General features: G+C 47.9%; 1 protein-coding gene across 2 annotated transcripts in view; it reads right to left on the bottom strand.

The window, feature by feature from the left end:
• Positions 1-1,100: 1,100 nt before the first annotated feature.
• LOC126922510 (zinc finger protein 845) overlaps positions 1,101-15,854 on the bottom strand; it is a 36,150-nt gene continuing 21,396 nt past the window's right edge. For both annotated transcript variants that reach the window (XM_050735099.1, XM_050735100.1), the window contains exons 7-9: positions 8,891-9,088; positions 6,391-6,568; positions 1,101-2,082 (exon numbers count right to left, since the gene is read on the bottom strand). In XM_050735099.1, the coding sequence (XP_050591056.1) occupies positions 1,852-2,082; positions 6,391-6,568; positions 8,891-9,088 (607 nt within the window). In that variant the 3' untranslated portion in view covers positions 1,101-1,851. The remainder of the gene's footprint in view (positions 2,083-6,390; positions 6,569-8,890; positions 9,089-15,854) is intronic.

The following is a 15,854-nucleotide window of genomic DNA, read 5'->3' on the forward strand; positions in this document are numbered from 1 at the left end:
CTACGTATATCGGTTTCCTTGTTCTCCGTGATAAACTCGCTATAAAGATGCTCGAAAGACAGCCACGCAGACCTCGTACATTCCCTTTTCGCGCTAGTTTTTACGATTCTTTGCCCGCGTAGACTCGATTCCTTACGGGTCGCTTTATATCTGCTAGCTTTTCGAACATCGAACGGAACGTTAGCCATTTGCCGCGAACGGCGGACGAGGAGAGCGACGCAGCTTGAAGATTCGCGAGAACGAACTCGCAGCGTGTACTAAGTTTCCAAAGATTAACTGAAAGTTACGTGACTGAGTAAACGACACTCTGGCTAATGCCATACTCGTTTAAAGCAGAATATATATGTACGTATGTCCCGAAATTTGTAGGGGAGGCCGTTATAAGGACGCCGCGTGTACACTGTCGGTTATACCCGGACAGAAATAAAGTTAATACGCGTATAAATCGCCTCTGCGTTAGCCGTAGGTTTACCAATAGCTGTAAGGCGAATCGTGCCGCGATCACACGGTGGTTTCGATAAGCTCTGGTTCGGTTGTTGAATCGATTTAGACGCGGGTCTCGCGGCGAGAGAAGCGGCGCGAGTTTCGCAAGATTTAAGCGCGATCCTTTGTCCGAAGAGTAACGCCCGCGAATTTCGTGCTCGTGTGTCGGAGTAGGCCGTAGGATCGCCATCGGCAAGGAAATTCCAAGTCCCCGAATCGCCGTAAGATCGGGACACGTCGTTATGGGTCCGCGCGCTCTTTCCTCTTCTCCTTGTCCACCCCGGGCCTCTCCCTCACGGTTTGTGTTTCTCAAGCAGGGGACAGAGGCAGCAGAGCAGCATCGGCATCGGCATCAGCATCGGCATCGGCATCGGCATCGGCATCGGTATCGGGGCGGAGGGCCCGGTCCACGGGCAGAAGGAGGACGCGGTCGTAAATATTCGGGCGCCAAATAATGCCGGTTCCGAGCGAGAGCAAGCGACCACGACTGCTGCTCGACCCGTAATGAAGGACATCCTCGTTAATTAGTCAATAAATTATCCTTCGCGCTCACGACGCCCGTGCTCTCTCTCCTCTCTCCGTCTTTCCAGCTCGGTCTCGTCCTTTTTGCCCAGGAGAACTCAAGGGCCGCATACTTTACGACACCTATCTCGCGCGACAGCACGATGCATTTCTCACAATCAGGACCCTCGAAGACGGAAACGCGTCTTGTAAGACGATCCACGAGGTGGTCCGTCGCTGGCTTTCAGCCACGATGAATTTTTCAACGACCGTTTCGTCTCGTTTCGTTCCATTCCCTTCTCTCTTCTTTCCTCTCCCTCTTTCTCTCTCCTTCGTACACCTCGGTACTTTCATCCGCTCTTGTCCGCGTTCCCGATATCGTGTAAAGCAAAGACGAGAAACAGTACGATTAGTCGCGAGGGATCAACGCGCGCGAGCCGTTCTTCGTAAATTCGTTCGTCACGTTTGCCTTTATTTCTAATAGACGATGAGACGGTATACGTCTACCTTGGTTACACGAGTATGACGAAGCGAAACGTAATACAATGACGACAACTCGCGAACTTACGTACCTGCTGCGTACGGGCGCGTCGAGGAATCCGAGAAATCAGCAGGTGGACTCGAACGATTCTCGTAATATCTCGACGCTAGGGACATAAAGATTCGGTCGTGTACGCGTCCAAAGTACGTACCGTGCCACGTGACCGTACATCACTTTAACTATTTCCTGGCACGGTACAGGCCTACCGGTTCGCACGATCACGAACAACGAGAAGCAACGCCGATACCACCAACGTCCACTGAGCTATGTTCGCCGCGGCTGACGATCCGCGGGATATATATATTCGAACGACGGTTGCGGCGCTTTTAATTTGACTCGTCGCAGTCTCGTCGAACCTTAAAAATCCCGACCGCGTAATCGTTCGCATGGTTAGGAGTTGGGAAAGCGTCGCTGTGCACTTCCAACAGATGCGCGCGGAGCTCCTTCGCGAAATTCGTCTGGAACGGCTTCGGGTTGTCTTCTTGGCAAACGTCGCATTCGTAGATCGTCTTGCCCGGATGCAAGTTCGTGGACAACACGTGTTTCCTCAGGTTTTCCTGCAACACAAACCATTACTATCAGCCTTGTTATTATTCAGAGGTATATAACGCTTTGGTATACGATTCGATTACAAGTAGTTTCTAGGTGACAATACTCTTTTAGCATCGTAACTGAAGGAGGATCGCGAGCTTCATCTATATATCTATATGTCATAATCGTTTATCAAATCGGCCAGTGATAGCGCAGCGAGATTTTTCATGCAGAAAATTACGATTTCTTCTGAATGACACTGACGCGTTTAATTTAAGAAGAGACGGTATTTCAGGATAACGTGATAACAAAGTGACAAGGTATTGCAATATTGTACAAGCGTATGTCTGCAAATGCTTCGTAAAAGACTTATAAGAGAAATATGAAACCTAAAGTCAATCGACGAATATTACGATGAAAGATGGTTTGGTCGGGGAGGTTGCATCGTTTGGCCCGCGAGATTGTCACATCTTACGCTATTGATAGATAGTATATCGTGGAAGAATTGATTTTAGACAAGAACCGATACAAAGTATTCGACGATGAGAAGCAAAATAAGCATCAGATTCGGAGTGTGACGCAAACACCTAACTCGAATTGATTAGTTTTCGCATTTCTTGCGCAACCTTTTGACGAAGCGTTTATAGACTTACGTTTGCATAATGTTTCTTTCCTGTTTCTACTCACAAAGCAAACAACCGAAATTCGATCGTTTAAAACCTCCCCCAACTAACGGACGAACGTCTGTCCGTGTTATCCACCGAAAACTACAATTAGTATCTTATTTGGCACATATCGTAGTTCTCCTATATCGCGTGTCTTATCGTCGTATGCATCTTAAATTTCCCACGAATGCATAAAAATCCGCGTTCTATCTATGATAAGCGCAGATGCTTTTCGTAGCCACTGCATAATGCAACGAGGATCTAAAGGACGCGCGAAACTGAAAACTAGCGGGAGAAAATTGCAACAAATCGAACCGAAGATGCACGCAGAACGCGAAGGTAGAGGCAAAGCAAATGGATGGATCGCTTCTCGATGTCACCGTAGCGGGAAAGATCGGCGCGGGATTAAAGAGCGTGGTCGGATAGGTGAACAGTGCGAAGACGCGCGACATTCGGGAAGTCGAGGACGTTGGAGACGGAGTCAGAGTCTGGATTCGGTGTCGAGGAACGTTCAGGACGAGCTTTCGCCGGTATCGGTCGACGGTGAATACCTGCGACCAGAATCGGTCTGCCGCAAACCGGACGCGTTCATTGGCTGTGCCATGGAGCATTTAAAGGCGCTTTACCCTCTCGAGCTAAGTAGCTGGCCGTAGTCGTAAACATCTTCCTACCAGGCGGGCTTATACGAGCCGTTGATGGCAACGGCAACATCAAATTTAATTTCCCATAAGTAAATCTTTCTGCACGAGCAGCGCTCCGTGACGGTCTCTCGGATAAAGACCCGTTCACACCGTCATGGGCGGTCGTCCACCTCCGCGCGAAACGCTTTCTACAAGCCCGCGGAAAGTGTGCGCCGTCACGCAAATCGCTAGTATACGCTTTTCATTAATCCGATCGATTCCGATTCCTTCGGATATAATTTTCTGTTGCATCGAGACCGTACACGCTCGTCTGTATGTTACCGGCCGTAGAATACTCCGTTTTACGAGGCTTCGTTCTAGGATTTCAAATCGCCGCGCTTTATCTTCCTTCTTCTTTATTTCTTTCGGGATTCCAGCCGGTTCGGGGTCATATTAATTTCCTTCTACCTGTAGACTACTGTATCGTAACTCGAACGTAAATGTTTCTCGTAACGTATGTATATATACATATATACGTAGACATATACATAACGCATATACATTTATACGTATGTAATACTTCTATGGGAATTATCGAATATACAGGAAGGAAGAAAGAAAAAAAGAAATGTTCGATATTCTGTTAGCCGGCCGCTGACCGAGGAGGATTGTAAAATTGTAAGCGCAAACTGCCGGGATCTTTAACCCAGATCAAGATTTTATCGATGAGATATCCAATGGATGCGCGTTTCCACTTTTTACTCGATAACTAATAAATTCCGGCCAACGTTTATCCCGTTGCGTATCCGAGCCCGTCCGAAACCATCCCTTCAGGTAAATTTCCACCCAAGATACCGAATAAATCGATCGTATCGCTTCCATTCGATCGCCTACCACAAACGCCCGATCGGTGGGAATTATTAAATCTTTATTATTTCGACTCGCCATTACTTACCGTGGGGCGGGGGCCAAGTCGGCAAGAAAATTGAAGAGGCAGATAAAAAACGATGGCAGTTGGGAGGAGATGAGAGGAGATGCGTGGAAACGCGTAGCGAATCCTAAACCAACGATGCCTTCGAGGATTATCATTAACGCTACCACCACGTTGTTAGGCAAAGCTACAGTATCTCGGACAAGGAGAAACGTAATTTTTCCTAATGATATCACGAATTAAGCAAAAAAAGAACACAGCGAGTAAAAATTCACTTGCTGTTCTTCTCGTGATTACTTCTTTTTTCCTTCTTCTATGTAATAATTTCGTTCGTGTTTTCTTCGAATAGTTTAAATTAATATTATTATTAATTTCGTACGAAATCCATCGAATCGAGAAGCGTCTCGTTTGATCAATTTGTTTATTTCTCGATAAAACGTTTGTCACTGTCGATCGAAAAGTGTTAAAGTATCAATCCGCTTCGTTTCTCTCGTACGGACCAGTCATTCCTTGACGAGGATTTTCTATAATTCTAATTAAAAGTCGATAAACGCGACCAGACTCCGGCCACCTCATTGATACGATCGATCAAAAAACGAAAGAGCCATAGATAAAAGAATCGTTGTATCGAAGGAGATGGAGTATCCTGGTGACGAGTTAACTCGTTCTTCCGTGGTTAACAGCTCGAAATCTCAGCAAATAAACATCGTACTCGATATCGTTCGCGAGCTAAATCGATTCTTACATCCTCGTCCCGATTTTTCATCCCGTGCCTGACGTACGAACTCGAATCCGATCGAGTACGAATTTAATCGTTCGTTCGATTGCCGATCGTAATCGTAATATTACGATACCGGCGAAACGGCCGACCGATCGTATCCCCGGAAGAACGAAAACGAGCAAAACGAGCCCAGAAGCTGCCACGTCTTCCGTACAGTTACATACGACTCGGTACAATTCAGAAGTGCCTACCTGCTGTATCATTATCGATGCAAGACGTACACCGTTCGCAATTCTCCGTGCCGCGAGATTACCTTGGCTCAAGTTATCCCAGGCTGAGAGCCACTGGAATGAGTTTATGTCGCTATCAAAGAGACACGGAGCCCTCGTATGCGAGTCGCATCCTAACTAAAGCTTCAAAGGGCATTAGCATACCGGCCGCTCGGTATGACTGGGCCGTGCGTGTGTGGGCATCCAGTGAGCACAATTAACTCGTTATCTTATCGCGCCTCGGTGGCGGCAGAGGCGGCGGCATGGTCCAAACGTTAAGGTGTACTTTGCTTAATTTACGCCGCAGAGTCACCGCGGCTACAAAAATTGAACTGCGAGTCAACCTTCCTACCGTGTACAGCCGTAACAGTTCGCAATACGAGACCGATCTTTCCGTTTCGATTCGACCCGCGTTCGAAGGGGTTGTCGCAGCGAGGATGCAGCTGCAACGAGTAACTGTAAAATCCGAGATTTCATATTGCAAACGTTATTCGAACCGATCGGAAGTCGGATCGATCGAGTCGACAAATTGAAAAATAGGACGATGATATGGCAAACGTTGTTTCAGAGATCTACTTTCTAGTTTACCATTGCTCGTGTGCTTTTTTTTCGTATCGCGACAAGCGAATTTATGGAAGTAAATCGTATGGAATTAAGAAATTAATCGAAAGTGGAGTTTGGTCAGTTTGGCTACCGAAAAGCTGATTTATGAGTCGATAAATATTTGCTTGTTACTTTCCATCGATATTACACCGTACCGATGTCCCATGACTTTCTACTTTAGGCCAATTATTGCTTTTATAAAAGCTAGCCTATGGCTGTGGAACAACTAATTCTGATTCCACTGTGTCTCACGCTACTCGCAAATCTCCAACGCTTTACGTGTCCTACGATTTTTCAAATTTCCTTTTCGAGAATCAGAGCTACATCTTACGAATCGATATATTTCGCAAAAAATATATCGTATACGTGGACTTTCATTACGAACTTTTTAACAACTACATCGTCGTACGTTTCGTCTAATTTTCTGCTCTACGATACTTTGAGTTTAATCACGTGGCTTTATTTACCTCGATTAACTCGACACGATGCTCGCAGTATAGATCCTTAGCAACTGGTTCGACTTACCAAGTTGTTGCTGGCGTACGGACAATGACGACACTTGTATGGCTTTGTGCCCGTGTGGAGACGCACGTGCCGCTGCAAATGAGAAGCGAGCTTCGTTTTAAAAGCGCAACCACTGTAGGGACATGCGCGAAGTTCTGATTTTGCCACGTTCCCTGCTTCTTCGTGCCGAGTGCAGTGTCTGCAACAAAGAATTCGCAAGTCATGTTTACACGATCCACTGCTGGTTACACATCCCAGTTTATCTACTTTGACGAACTCGACTGCGCTACTTACCGTAATAAAATTTACGTCTACAGCTACGATCGAATCTACATGTAAATTTCAATCTGAATGTACATGCGAATTGGTTTGATCTTAAACGCGAACACCAGACGATCAATGGGAGCTGGTTGGCATTCGGCAGAAACGTAGTTTATGGTAGTCGACTTTTTCTCTCGTGTCTCGCGTTCCATCAGAGCAGAGAGCAAGAAGGAAGGACACGCAGTTGGAAAAAAACACGGTACCATCGACGAGTTCATCGTCGTATCAGGGCCGGTGATTATGAACGATGCGATATGCGTGCGCGATATTGCGAGGGAGCCATTGGCCATGGTTACGTGTATATCAGGTTCGAAATGCGTGACACGTTTAATTAAAATCCTCTGTGATTTACTCCGCCGCACAGAGCGAGGCCGAAAGAGAGGGAGAAAGATCCGCGCTGGGAGAAAGAGGGAAAGGTGACGCTACAGGACAGCGACGAAAAAAGAGAACGAAAGGAAAACGTGGAAAGGGGAAGAACAGGGTATGGAAAGAGCGAAAGAGAGGGAGAGCAGGACGCAGCTAGAGAAACGAGAGTTTAGGGGGAGGCAGAGCGTAGAGAACGCGGAGGTGGGAGAGAAAGAGAGACCCGTGACACTCTGTGGCTGCGTTGAGTTCGACTCACGTAGTAAGTACTCAATTCGCGATGAAATATCGCGCCGACCATCGCCATGCGGACGATCATAACGGGTTGCCCGCACTTGGCCGACTGCTGCACGCAACTTCCGCTTTCGCCGCTCTTTCCCTCTCTCTCTCTCTCTCTTGTTTCGCTTTTCGCCCCTTTCGTTTCTCTCTTCGTACTCTCTGTTTCCTCCCCTTTTTCCTCTCTGGCCATTCGTTTGGCAAAAGAGAAAAAGCGCAAAACGGTTCAAATGAACAACGAATCAAACGAGATGAAATTTATTAGAGGTCTTCCCCGATACAATGTCCTTAATAAGACTTAATTTAAATCGAATCGCTGGCGTTCGTGCGTAATCTACGAGGCACACGCATCGCATATTTTCCGGTATTAGTGTCCAACCACCTGTCTGCTCGGACAACTAAGAATCAATCGATTAATCCGATTAAAACGCGCGTACGTAGGATACCGGCGTACGTTCGTCGAATAATTAGCGTTTCGCTCTGCTGCGCCCCTTTCTCTCGCTTTCCCTCCAATCTTTTCAGTTATCAGAGAATTTGTTCGATTCGAAGAAGATACGAAGCGATCGTCGTTGATACGCCTGTCCTGTGGTCCGAACATTGTACCGAAGATTCTGTTAAAGCTTCAAACTTTTATTATCGGAAAGTTTATTCATTTGAAAAAAACAGGGAAGAATCGTTAAAGATCTATGCCCGATCTCTCGTCCGAACTTTGCGCCAAAAATTTTCCCAAACGAAACATTGAAATACAGAAAGTTTCAGCTGAATTTAAGGTCAGATCGGGGCAGACAAAATTTAAGCACCGCGGCAGAGTTCTATCATCGGATCTAAACATAGTTGCAGGATGCGTTGTAAGTTTCCTCGTAGTTTCAATTATAAAATAAATATGATGCATCAGCGCGAATGGAAAATTGCATGGAAAGGAGCGTCACGGAACGTGTACGGACCTGCAGTATAGATAAAATAAATTGTATCGATAATATTGGACGATAATATATTCGAGATTGCTGGATCGTGTGGCGACCGAGGGATCACGCGCGCGTACCAAGTGGCGCGTCTTCGGGCCCAAAGTACTACTACGCCCATAGCAATTAATTTTCTACTTCCGCAAAGACATCGATCACGCGTCGTACATACGCGATCCACGAGCACGATGAACAAGACGGAGGTTTGCATCATTCCCAGCGGGAATCTTGATTATAATTAATGCTGAATCCGACATCGAATATTAACGAACGAATTTCTGCGTTTCGTTGCTTGTCTCATTTATTCCGCGATTGCCTTTATTCCACCGAATAAAGTAACACGAACGTACGAGAAGCGTACATTGTCGGTGTACAAAATACATGTGCTTGGTCGATAAGAAAATTCGGATCGTTTTTCTCATTGCACCTATTCCACCTATTGCACCAAGCTCGTTAATTCGGAATTAACGCTAGAAGCACGAAGCTGCGAAACAGCTTTCTAAGATGAGAATTTTCTGTAAGGAAGCAAAAGCGTGAATTGGCCGTTTGGAATTTCTTATCGATGAGATACGATAGCGATTACGAGAAATTGTACGTACCGGCGTAGCTGAGTTTTCGTTTTGGCCGCGTAAGAACAATCGGAGCACTTGTATCGTCTATTAGACGGCGTGCTGTCGTGTACCAAGGTTCTGTGCGATCTCAATTCGGAGGCTGTTCGGAGCACCGTTGGACAGCCCGGAAGTCCGCACTTGTACTTTTTCCCAGCGTGGCGCAGCATATGCTGTCGCAGCGAGTGCCTGAAAGAAAAGAGAAATGGTTGTTGGAAGCGAAACCATTCGTATATGGGTGTTTAGCGTGTTCTAAAAATATTTCGCCGTAGAATTCGTATAATTTTTCGAATACCGAGAGTGGAACGATTGGCCGACACGACGGCGCGCGGAATAATGATTTCGCGACTTAAAGGGACACGTTTTCGTTAAATTCAACGCGTAATAAGACAGCACAATGGCCCAACGAATGCATGGTACGCGTGTGACCATCGGCTGTTCGCACGCCATACGATCCGATCGCAGCTGTTGCATCCTATATCAACCTGCCGGCGAGCGCACACAAGAGCTGCACTTTAAATAGTTTCTGTCAAGAGGTGACGATCTATACGGTTACTGAACTTATACAACCAGATAGTCGAGCAACTCGACGAGTTCGCGTTCCTACTCTAGTTTCGCTACCGACATTGCCTCCTTCCTCGTTTCTTTTCCGATGCGACAGTTACTCTTGGCGAATGGTCGACTGGAAATGTTGCACGGGTCCGTGCCATCCGTGTAAATGCGAAAACCGCGAACCAGGTAGCGACTTGGCGAAGAGAAGAGGGGACGAATGAACGGCAGGAAAACGACAGAGAAGGCACGGGTAATACCGGCATTCCTCGGGACGTATAAAACTAAGCGAAAGCTCGTCGATGTTATCGAAATCGGCAGCAAATTTCCGAACGTGGTAGCCACGATCTTCGCGTACGTATCTCTCGGTGCTGTATCGAGATCTTTGCGAACGAACGTGGTCACCGGCGCAGGGAAACCTACCGCGGTAACAGAACGAAGGACACGGATTTTTCGAGATGGCAGCTCGACGATACCGGCAGCGGGCTCTCCGCGAGCGCGCAACAGAACGAACGCAGTGCCAGGATCCGAACGTGGACGAAGGACAGGCGGATCGAAGAAGAAAATCGAAGAAAAAGGGACGCGGAGGAGGACAGAGATTCGAAGCGGACGAAAGAAAGAAAGGGACAGAGACGAAGAACGGCAGAAGCAGAAGAGAGGCTACGAGATCTGGGCCGTCCTAGAGGGAGTCCCGGCCTACCCAATTGGCTACGCAAGTGTAACGGCAACTTTTACAATGTCAGGATATACACGCCCTCGCACGAGCTTAGGACGTACCTTCTCTTACACCTGCACTCGAATAGTCTTTGCAAGTACGTTCCCGTGTCACCCGTTGCACCAACCTCTGCACCCACTCGCCAAGCTGCGCTTCTTCTTCGCCTCTTGTTTCCTTCGCGACCCCTGTTCGTCCTCTTCGCGCGACTTTTTTACCAGGCTCGTACTGCCGGTCAAGGACAAGTCGTATTCGAGCAGATCGGCCGAAAGCCTACCGCTACGGCAGCGAATCGTCCAAACAAATTGACCGATCCTTCGAGAACGAACACACGCGACGTATCCTTCTACGTACTATAGAAAGGATATAACAACGATCGATTTATACGAAACTACTCGTACGCGTTATGCGAGACAACTTTTTATTTGCAAATTCTTTTCCATCGAATTTATGTCAACAGATTCTGTTTTTCTTTCTTTCTTTGTTTTTCTTTTTCTCGCGTGGAAGGAAATGGAAGCGGCTATGAAAGGAAATTAAGGAACGTAAGGATTCGCTTGATACTTTTGTCGTCGTTTTTTCTGTCGCCGAGATTCTGGAATTTTATGACGTTCGAAGACGTTCAAGCGTTTACAACATTACGACAAATTATTGCCTGGTCCTTAATGGGTTAACTTGTTAACCGAGTTTTCCTTTAACTAGAAACTTTTATAATCAGGAATTGAAAGTTAATAAAAGCATAATTTATTTCGAGTATAAACTTTCTACCGTATAGTAATCGCCGCATTTGTAAAAATTAATTTGCCGCTGCAAAACAACTAGTTTCCGAGTTCTGCTCGAACGCCTCGTCTCTTTTTAAGTTTTCTGTTTGTCTTTTCAAGTTTCTGTTTCGGTGATCGAAACCTGCGCATTTTCAAGCTTCGCCAATTTTACGACTATCGTATTATTCCTGCCAAGAGTGCTATTTACTTTCCATTGTACTTTGTTGCCATATCGAAAGTTATCGTTCCGATAACTTTACGAAAAATCGCGATGTTAATAAGATAGCACATTTTACGCTGAATCGATAAACTTAACGCGTACGACTATCCGCTGCGCACAGATGGCCTTTAGTTTGGACGATTGTTTCAGTCGCACGCCTCTAGCTATCCGTTTTTAGTAGAAATTAAGTACTTTTATCGCTTTTATTTTCCAGTTAGCGATCGCGATCTCTCATTCGCACCGTGTGTCTTAGAAAATTTGCTAGATGCTGATAAACGCGATAAACGACCGGCAGTGGGTTTTCTCAAAAATGTGTTGATACACGTTGCATCGTTAGTCGTCTTCCTTCGTGAAAGGATGTAACACAACACTGCCATTAATAAATTTAGGAAACATTTATGTACATAATAATAAGTGGTTGCTTCTAGGTAAAAAAGATATCGATATAGCGCATTATATGCATCTGTGTTTTCTCACGGTTGCTAAACATAGCGAGGAGAAACAGCGGAGGAGAGTAACCTCGGTCGTTGAGCAATACTCGAAACGTATTATAGACGTCTAGACGATCGTCACGCGTAGGACTGGCGAAGAAAGTGCAAACTCCCGCCGCGAAATCGTCGATCAATGTATTTATCGCGGTTTCGATTTGGATTCGCGGAGGAGTGGAAGGGTAATTCGAACAAAAGGTAAAAATTTGTCGGGACGAAGCGAACGCCGAGACGGCGTCGAGGAACGCGTCGCCTCGGTGAATTATAGCGTTGGGAAATCTCGTGTTGCCGGCCCATTCCGGGGGATTGGAATTCCGATAGAACAATATTAATATGGTGGTCGACAAAAGCGCGTCTCGCGGCAACGACATTGACGAAAGAGGGACGGAGGAGGTTAAAATACGAGGGAAAGAGAGAGGAGACACGTTCTCGGCGTGTGTTTCGGTGGAATGTCGCAGGCGTGACAAGAGGCCGTTAAGAAGAGTCTCGGTCCGATTGGGTAAGCGGATGCGGTCACTCCGGATGATTTAGCGCGACGTCCACCGTCATCTCGTGAAATATGCGCCGGTCCGGCTCGAGGTCATTTAAAAGTCTAATCCGCGGCGGTACGATCGTCCTTATATTCGTCAATAACGGCGGCGATACGTTGCCTCGAGAACTCGCGAACCCAAAGAACGCGCACGGACGTCGTAACCGCCATGATATCCTTCTCGTCTCTGGCGAATCGATCGATCGACGTAAATCGCTTACGCGACGATAGCTGTTCGACGATACGTAGAGTAGAAGGAGCAGCGAGTTGCAATTTTCAAGGCAAGATTGGCAAAAAACCGAAACTCTTCGGCTCAAGGAAGAGGACGAGCTAGTTGGCAGAGAAAGGTGCAACAGTCGGATCGAGTGGAGTCGATCACAGAACGAGGCAAGTATTCGCGTTCGTTCACGAAGCTAAAGTCAGACAGGATATAGCGACGTACAGGTTAATATAGCCTCGATCGTTCTGGGATGGGAATGGCGGAGCCAACGCGGCGATCGTGTACTATCCGAGAGGAGGGAAGCGGATGAGAGCGAGCGAGCACGGGCATTAATTAAAAAGGTTGCGCATTAAAATGATTTGTTTTAATTGGCTGAACGCGCTGAGGTATTTATGGCCTCGCGGTCCTTCGCTCGGTCTGTCGGTCTGCGGCCTCTACAACGAACGTCGACTCGGACTCGACTTCTTCTTCTGCCTCTCCTTCTCTTCCTCCTCCCCGATTCCCCTTCCCCGATGCTTTCTCGGCTCGTTTTCTCTTCGCCTTCCTCGCCTTTCTCGCCTTCCTCGCCTTCCACGTCCTCCACGCCTTCCTCGCCTTCCTCACCGACGGTCTTTCCTGCCGTGCCAAGTCCTTCGCGGCCTAGTCCCCTCCGCCCCTGACCTCTTCGATTATCTCGAAATCGGACGATCGTTCATTCCGACTAGCCACGAGAGCTAAAAGCCGATTCTCTTCTGGCGTACAGCAGAACCGAGGGCGATTCATAAATATCGAGCCACGACAAGTGGATCTTTATTACCGGGAATGATTTACGCGCGACTTGCCCGAGCTCTTTCTTCGACTCTGTCACCGACGCGACATATCCACGAGGCTAGACTGTCCCCATCCTCGAAACTAGCGAGTCGCTTCTTTCCGTAATTTAACAATGTTTCCCTTTTCTTCCTCTCTCTCTCTCTCTCTCTCTCTTTTCTCTCTAGCTCTTCCTCTTCCAGGTTCGTCTGGCTCGTTTCGGTTAGACAACGAGGCGGTCCTCGGTTTCGTTCAAGTACGTACGAGACACCTGGTGAACCTGGCGAAGAGGGAAACTCGCGGCGATATCGAGCGAAGCGGCCGAACGAAGAAACGAACGGTTAAAAGGTAAATACTCGGAGAGCCTACGGCTGGCTGGAGAGTCGAGGCTGCCGCGGTGGGTGGAATCAACGTTTCCAGCGGACGATGGCTAAGGTGGGATCGTGATGGGCCGTGATGGTGGTGTGGCCGTGGAACGATGCCGAAGAGGAGGCAGGACCAAAGTGAACCGAAGGTGATGCATGGCCGACGGTTTCTACGGCGGGGCCGCAGACGAAGAAATAAAGAATAAGAAGAATATCCGCTTCGTCGGGTCCAGAGCCGGCCCCCTGGAGCAAACGCTGTCATAACTCAATCCCACCTTCGTCCGTTCGTACGTCCGTACGTCTGTCCCGTACCGTTGCAGGTTGCACCTGCGTTCGTCTCGCTCTTTCTCCGACTTCTCTGCTTACATCGAGTCCTCTCTTTTCATCTCTATCCGTCTTTCTCGGAGCTCGATCTTGATCATGGCCAAGTATACCCTCTCGATGTAAAGTCATCGGGAGATCTTCTTCCTCGCTCAGGTTAGATTCCATCCGTGATTTTCGTGCCAGCTGTGTGACTTTTTCGTGTTCGCGATGGATCGACCGGTACGTCCCACGGAAGATACGCGGCACGCACTGTTCGCGTCCAAACACCACAGCGTCGATAAGACGAACGCCAGTTAAGGCGAGATTTCCTGCGAGCATTCGCGTTCCGATGCTTTTCGTTGGACGCGACGTTCGAAGATTTCCTATCGGCGTTCGATATCTTCGTCGTGATCGGATTTTACCGATGTTTCTGCATCCGTGGCGAGTTTAAAGGGGAAAATCTAACGTGCCAAGGTACATAGAATATTCAAAGTAGAACAGTCGTCGTGATCTTTGGTAGACGAAAGGAATTTCTATTTACGTTCTATCTCTTTTCTTTTATACGGAAAAATATAGATTCGCGCGAAAGTCGACGATTTAATTATAACGCATCGAACAGATACGCTTCGAAACGATCGCGTTCGAGTCAGATCCGCGCGTATCGCGCTCCAAGAGGAAATCTTATCTTCGTGGAGTCGCCAGACGAAATTCGGCATCCCCGCCGTACCCTCGATGCTCTGCCACGTCTAAATTCCTCCTCCGTTTGATGCGATTCCAGCAAAACAGCTTTTTGCCGAGCGAACGCGTGCGCACGCAGGACCACCGGCGTATCGCAGTTGTCGTCGACTTAACGTCGATTTCGCTTGAAACGAATTCTGTCCGTCCTCGTTTCGTCAGAGTCAGCAGGATCGAGTCCGGGAACCGGTTTAAGAAGTGATTCACGCGTTATTTAAATGGTATAAATTGGTCGATTCCAAGCGGAGATAAAAGCTCGTAAGACGAATCACGGCTTTAATTATAGATTTCTCAAATTTATGTAAACAAGCAGATAAATCCACGGAGGAACACAGATCGATTCTATCGTGCGCGTGTGTGTGTGTGTGTGTGTGTGTGGGTAGGTGGGGGAAGTGATTTGACGGGCCGAGTCGAAAGCCCGAAATAAATCGATCGATCGTGCAGTTTCGATCGTCCGCAACCCTTCGGACGATAAATCTTTCGGAGGAAAGGCCGGTCAAAGCGGGCTCTCGATCGGCGGCGGGCCATCGTTTGGATTTGGCGCGAATGGAAAGCCAAATCGGAACAAACGATCGAACGACCGGAACGTCAGAGGCTCGACCCCGAAAAGCCAGCTTCATTAGCGCGTACGTGACCGCGCGTCAAAATAAGTTCAAATTAACTCGCGAATCCCAATCAAAGGCTGCCCTGCAGGGACAAACAAAACTGGAATTTCGCTTCTGTCGACCGCCAGGGAGTGGTTTGTTAGTCCCGTATTTGGCGCTGATGCTGTAAGTCGGCGAGAATAAAAAAAGAAACGACGAGCGAGAGACGAGGAGAGGCGCGAGGGAGAGATCAGGCTGGCAGAGAGAGAGAGAGAGAGAGAGGGGGGGGTAGGGATAGGTTGGAAGGGTAGAAGGGTGGGAGGGAGGGAGGGAGGATGGTAGAAACTGGAAAAGGAAATGGGATAGAGCGAGAGATTCTAGCTGCCGCGTCAGGGAGATTAGGGGATCGTAGGGTTGGTTGTTGCCAGTAGAGCCAACGTGGGCACGGAGCGGAGGGGTGGTTAACGCTTCGCAGCCGAGGCTCAGAATAAACAACAATATTATAACGCGAGCTTAATTGCGCCAGAGGGCTCGGTAACGGGCGCATAAATCGGAGCAGCGAGCGCGCGCGCCCTCCAAACTACCCTCCCCGCATCTTCCTCTCTCTTTACCTCCGTCTTCGTCTCTCCGATTCGCCACCCCCTAGAACATGTAGCAGTCTTCCACGAGCCGCTCCCGGAGTAGGATTCATTTACAATAAACATGT

This window comes from Bombus affinis, chromosome 12, assembly GCF_024516045.1.
Source record: "Bombus affinis isolate iyBomAffi1 chromosome 12, iyBomAffi1.2, whole genome shotgun sequence".
NCBI lineage: Eukaryota > Metazoa > Arthropoda > Insecta > Hymenoptera > Apidae > Bombus > Bombus affinis.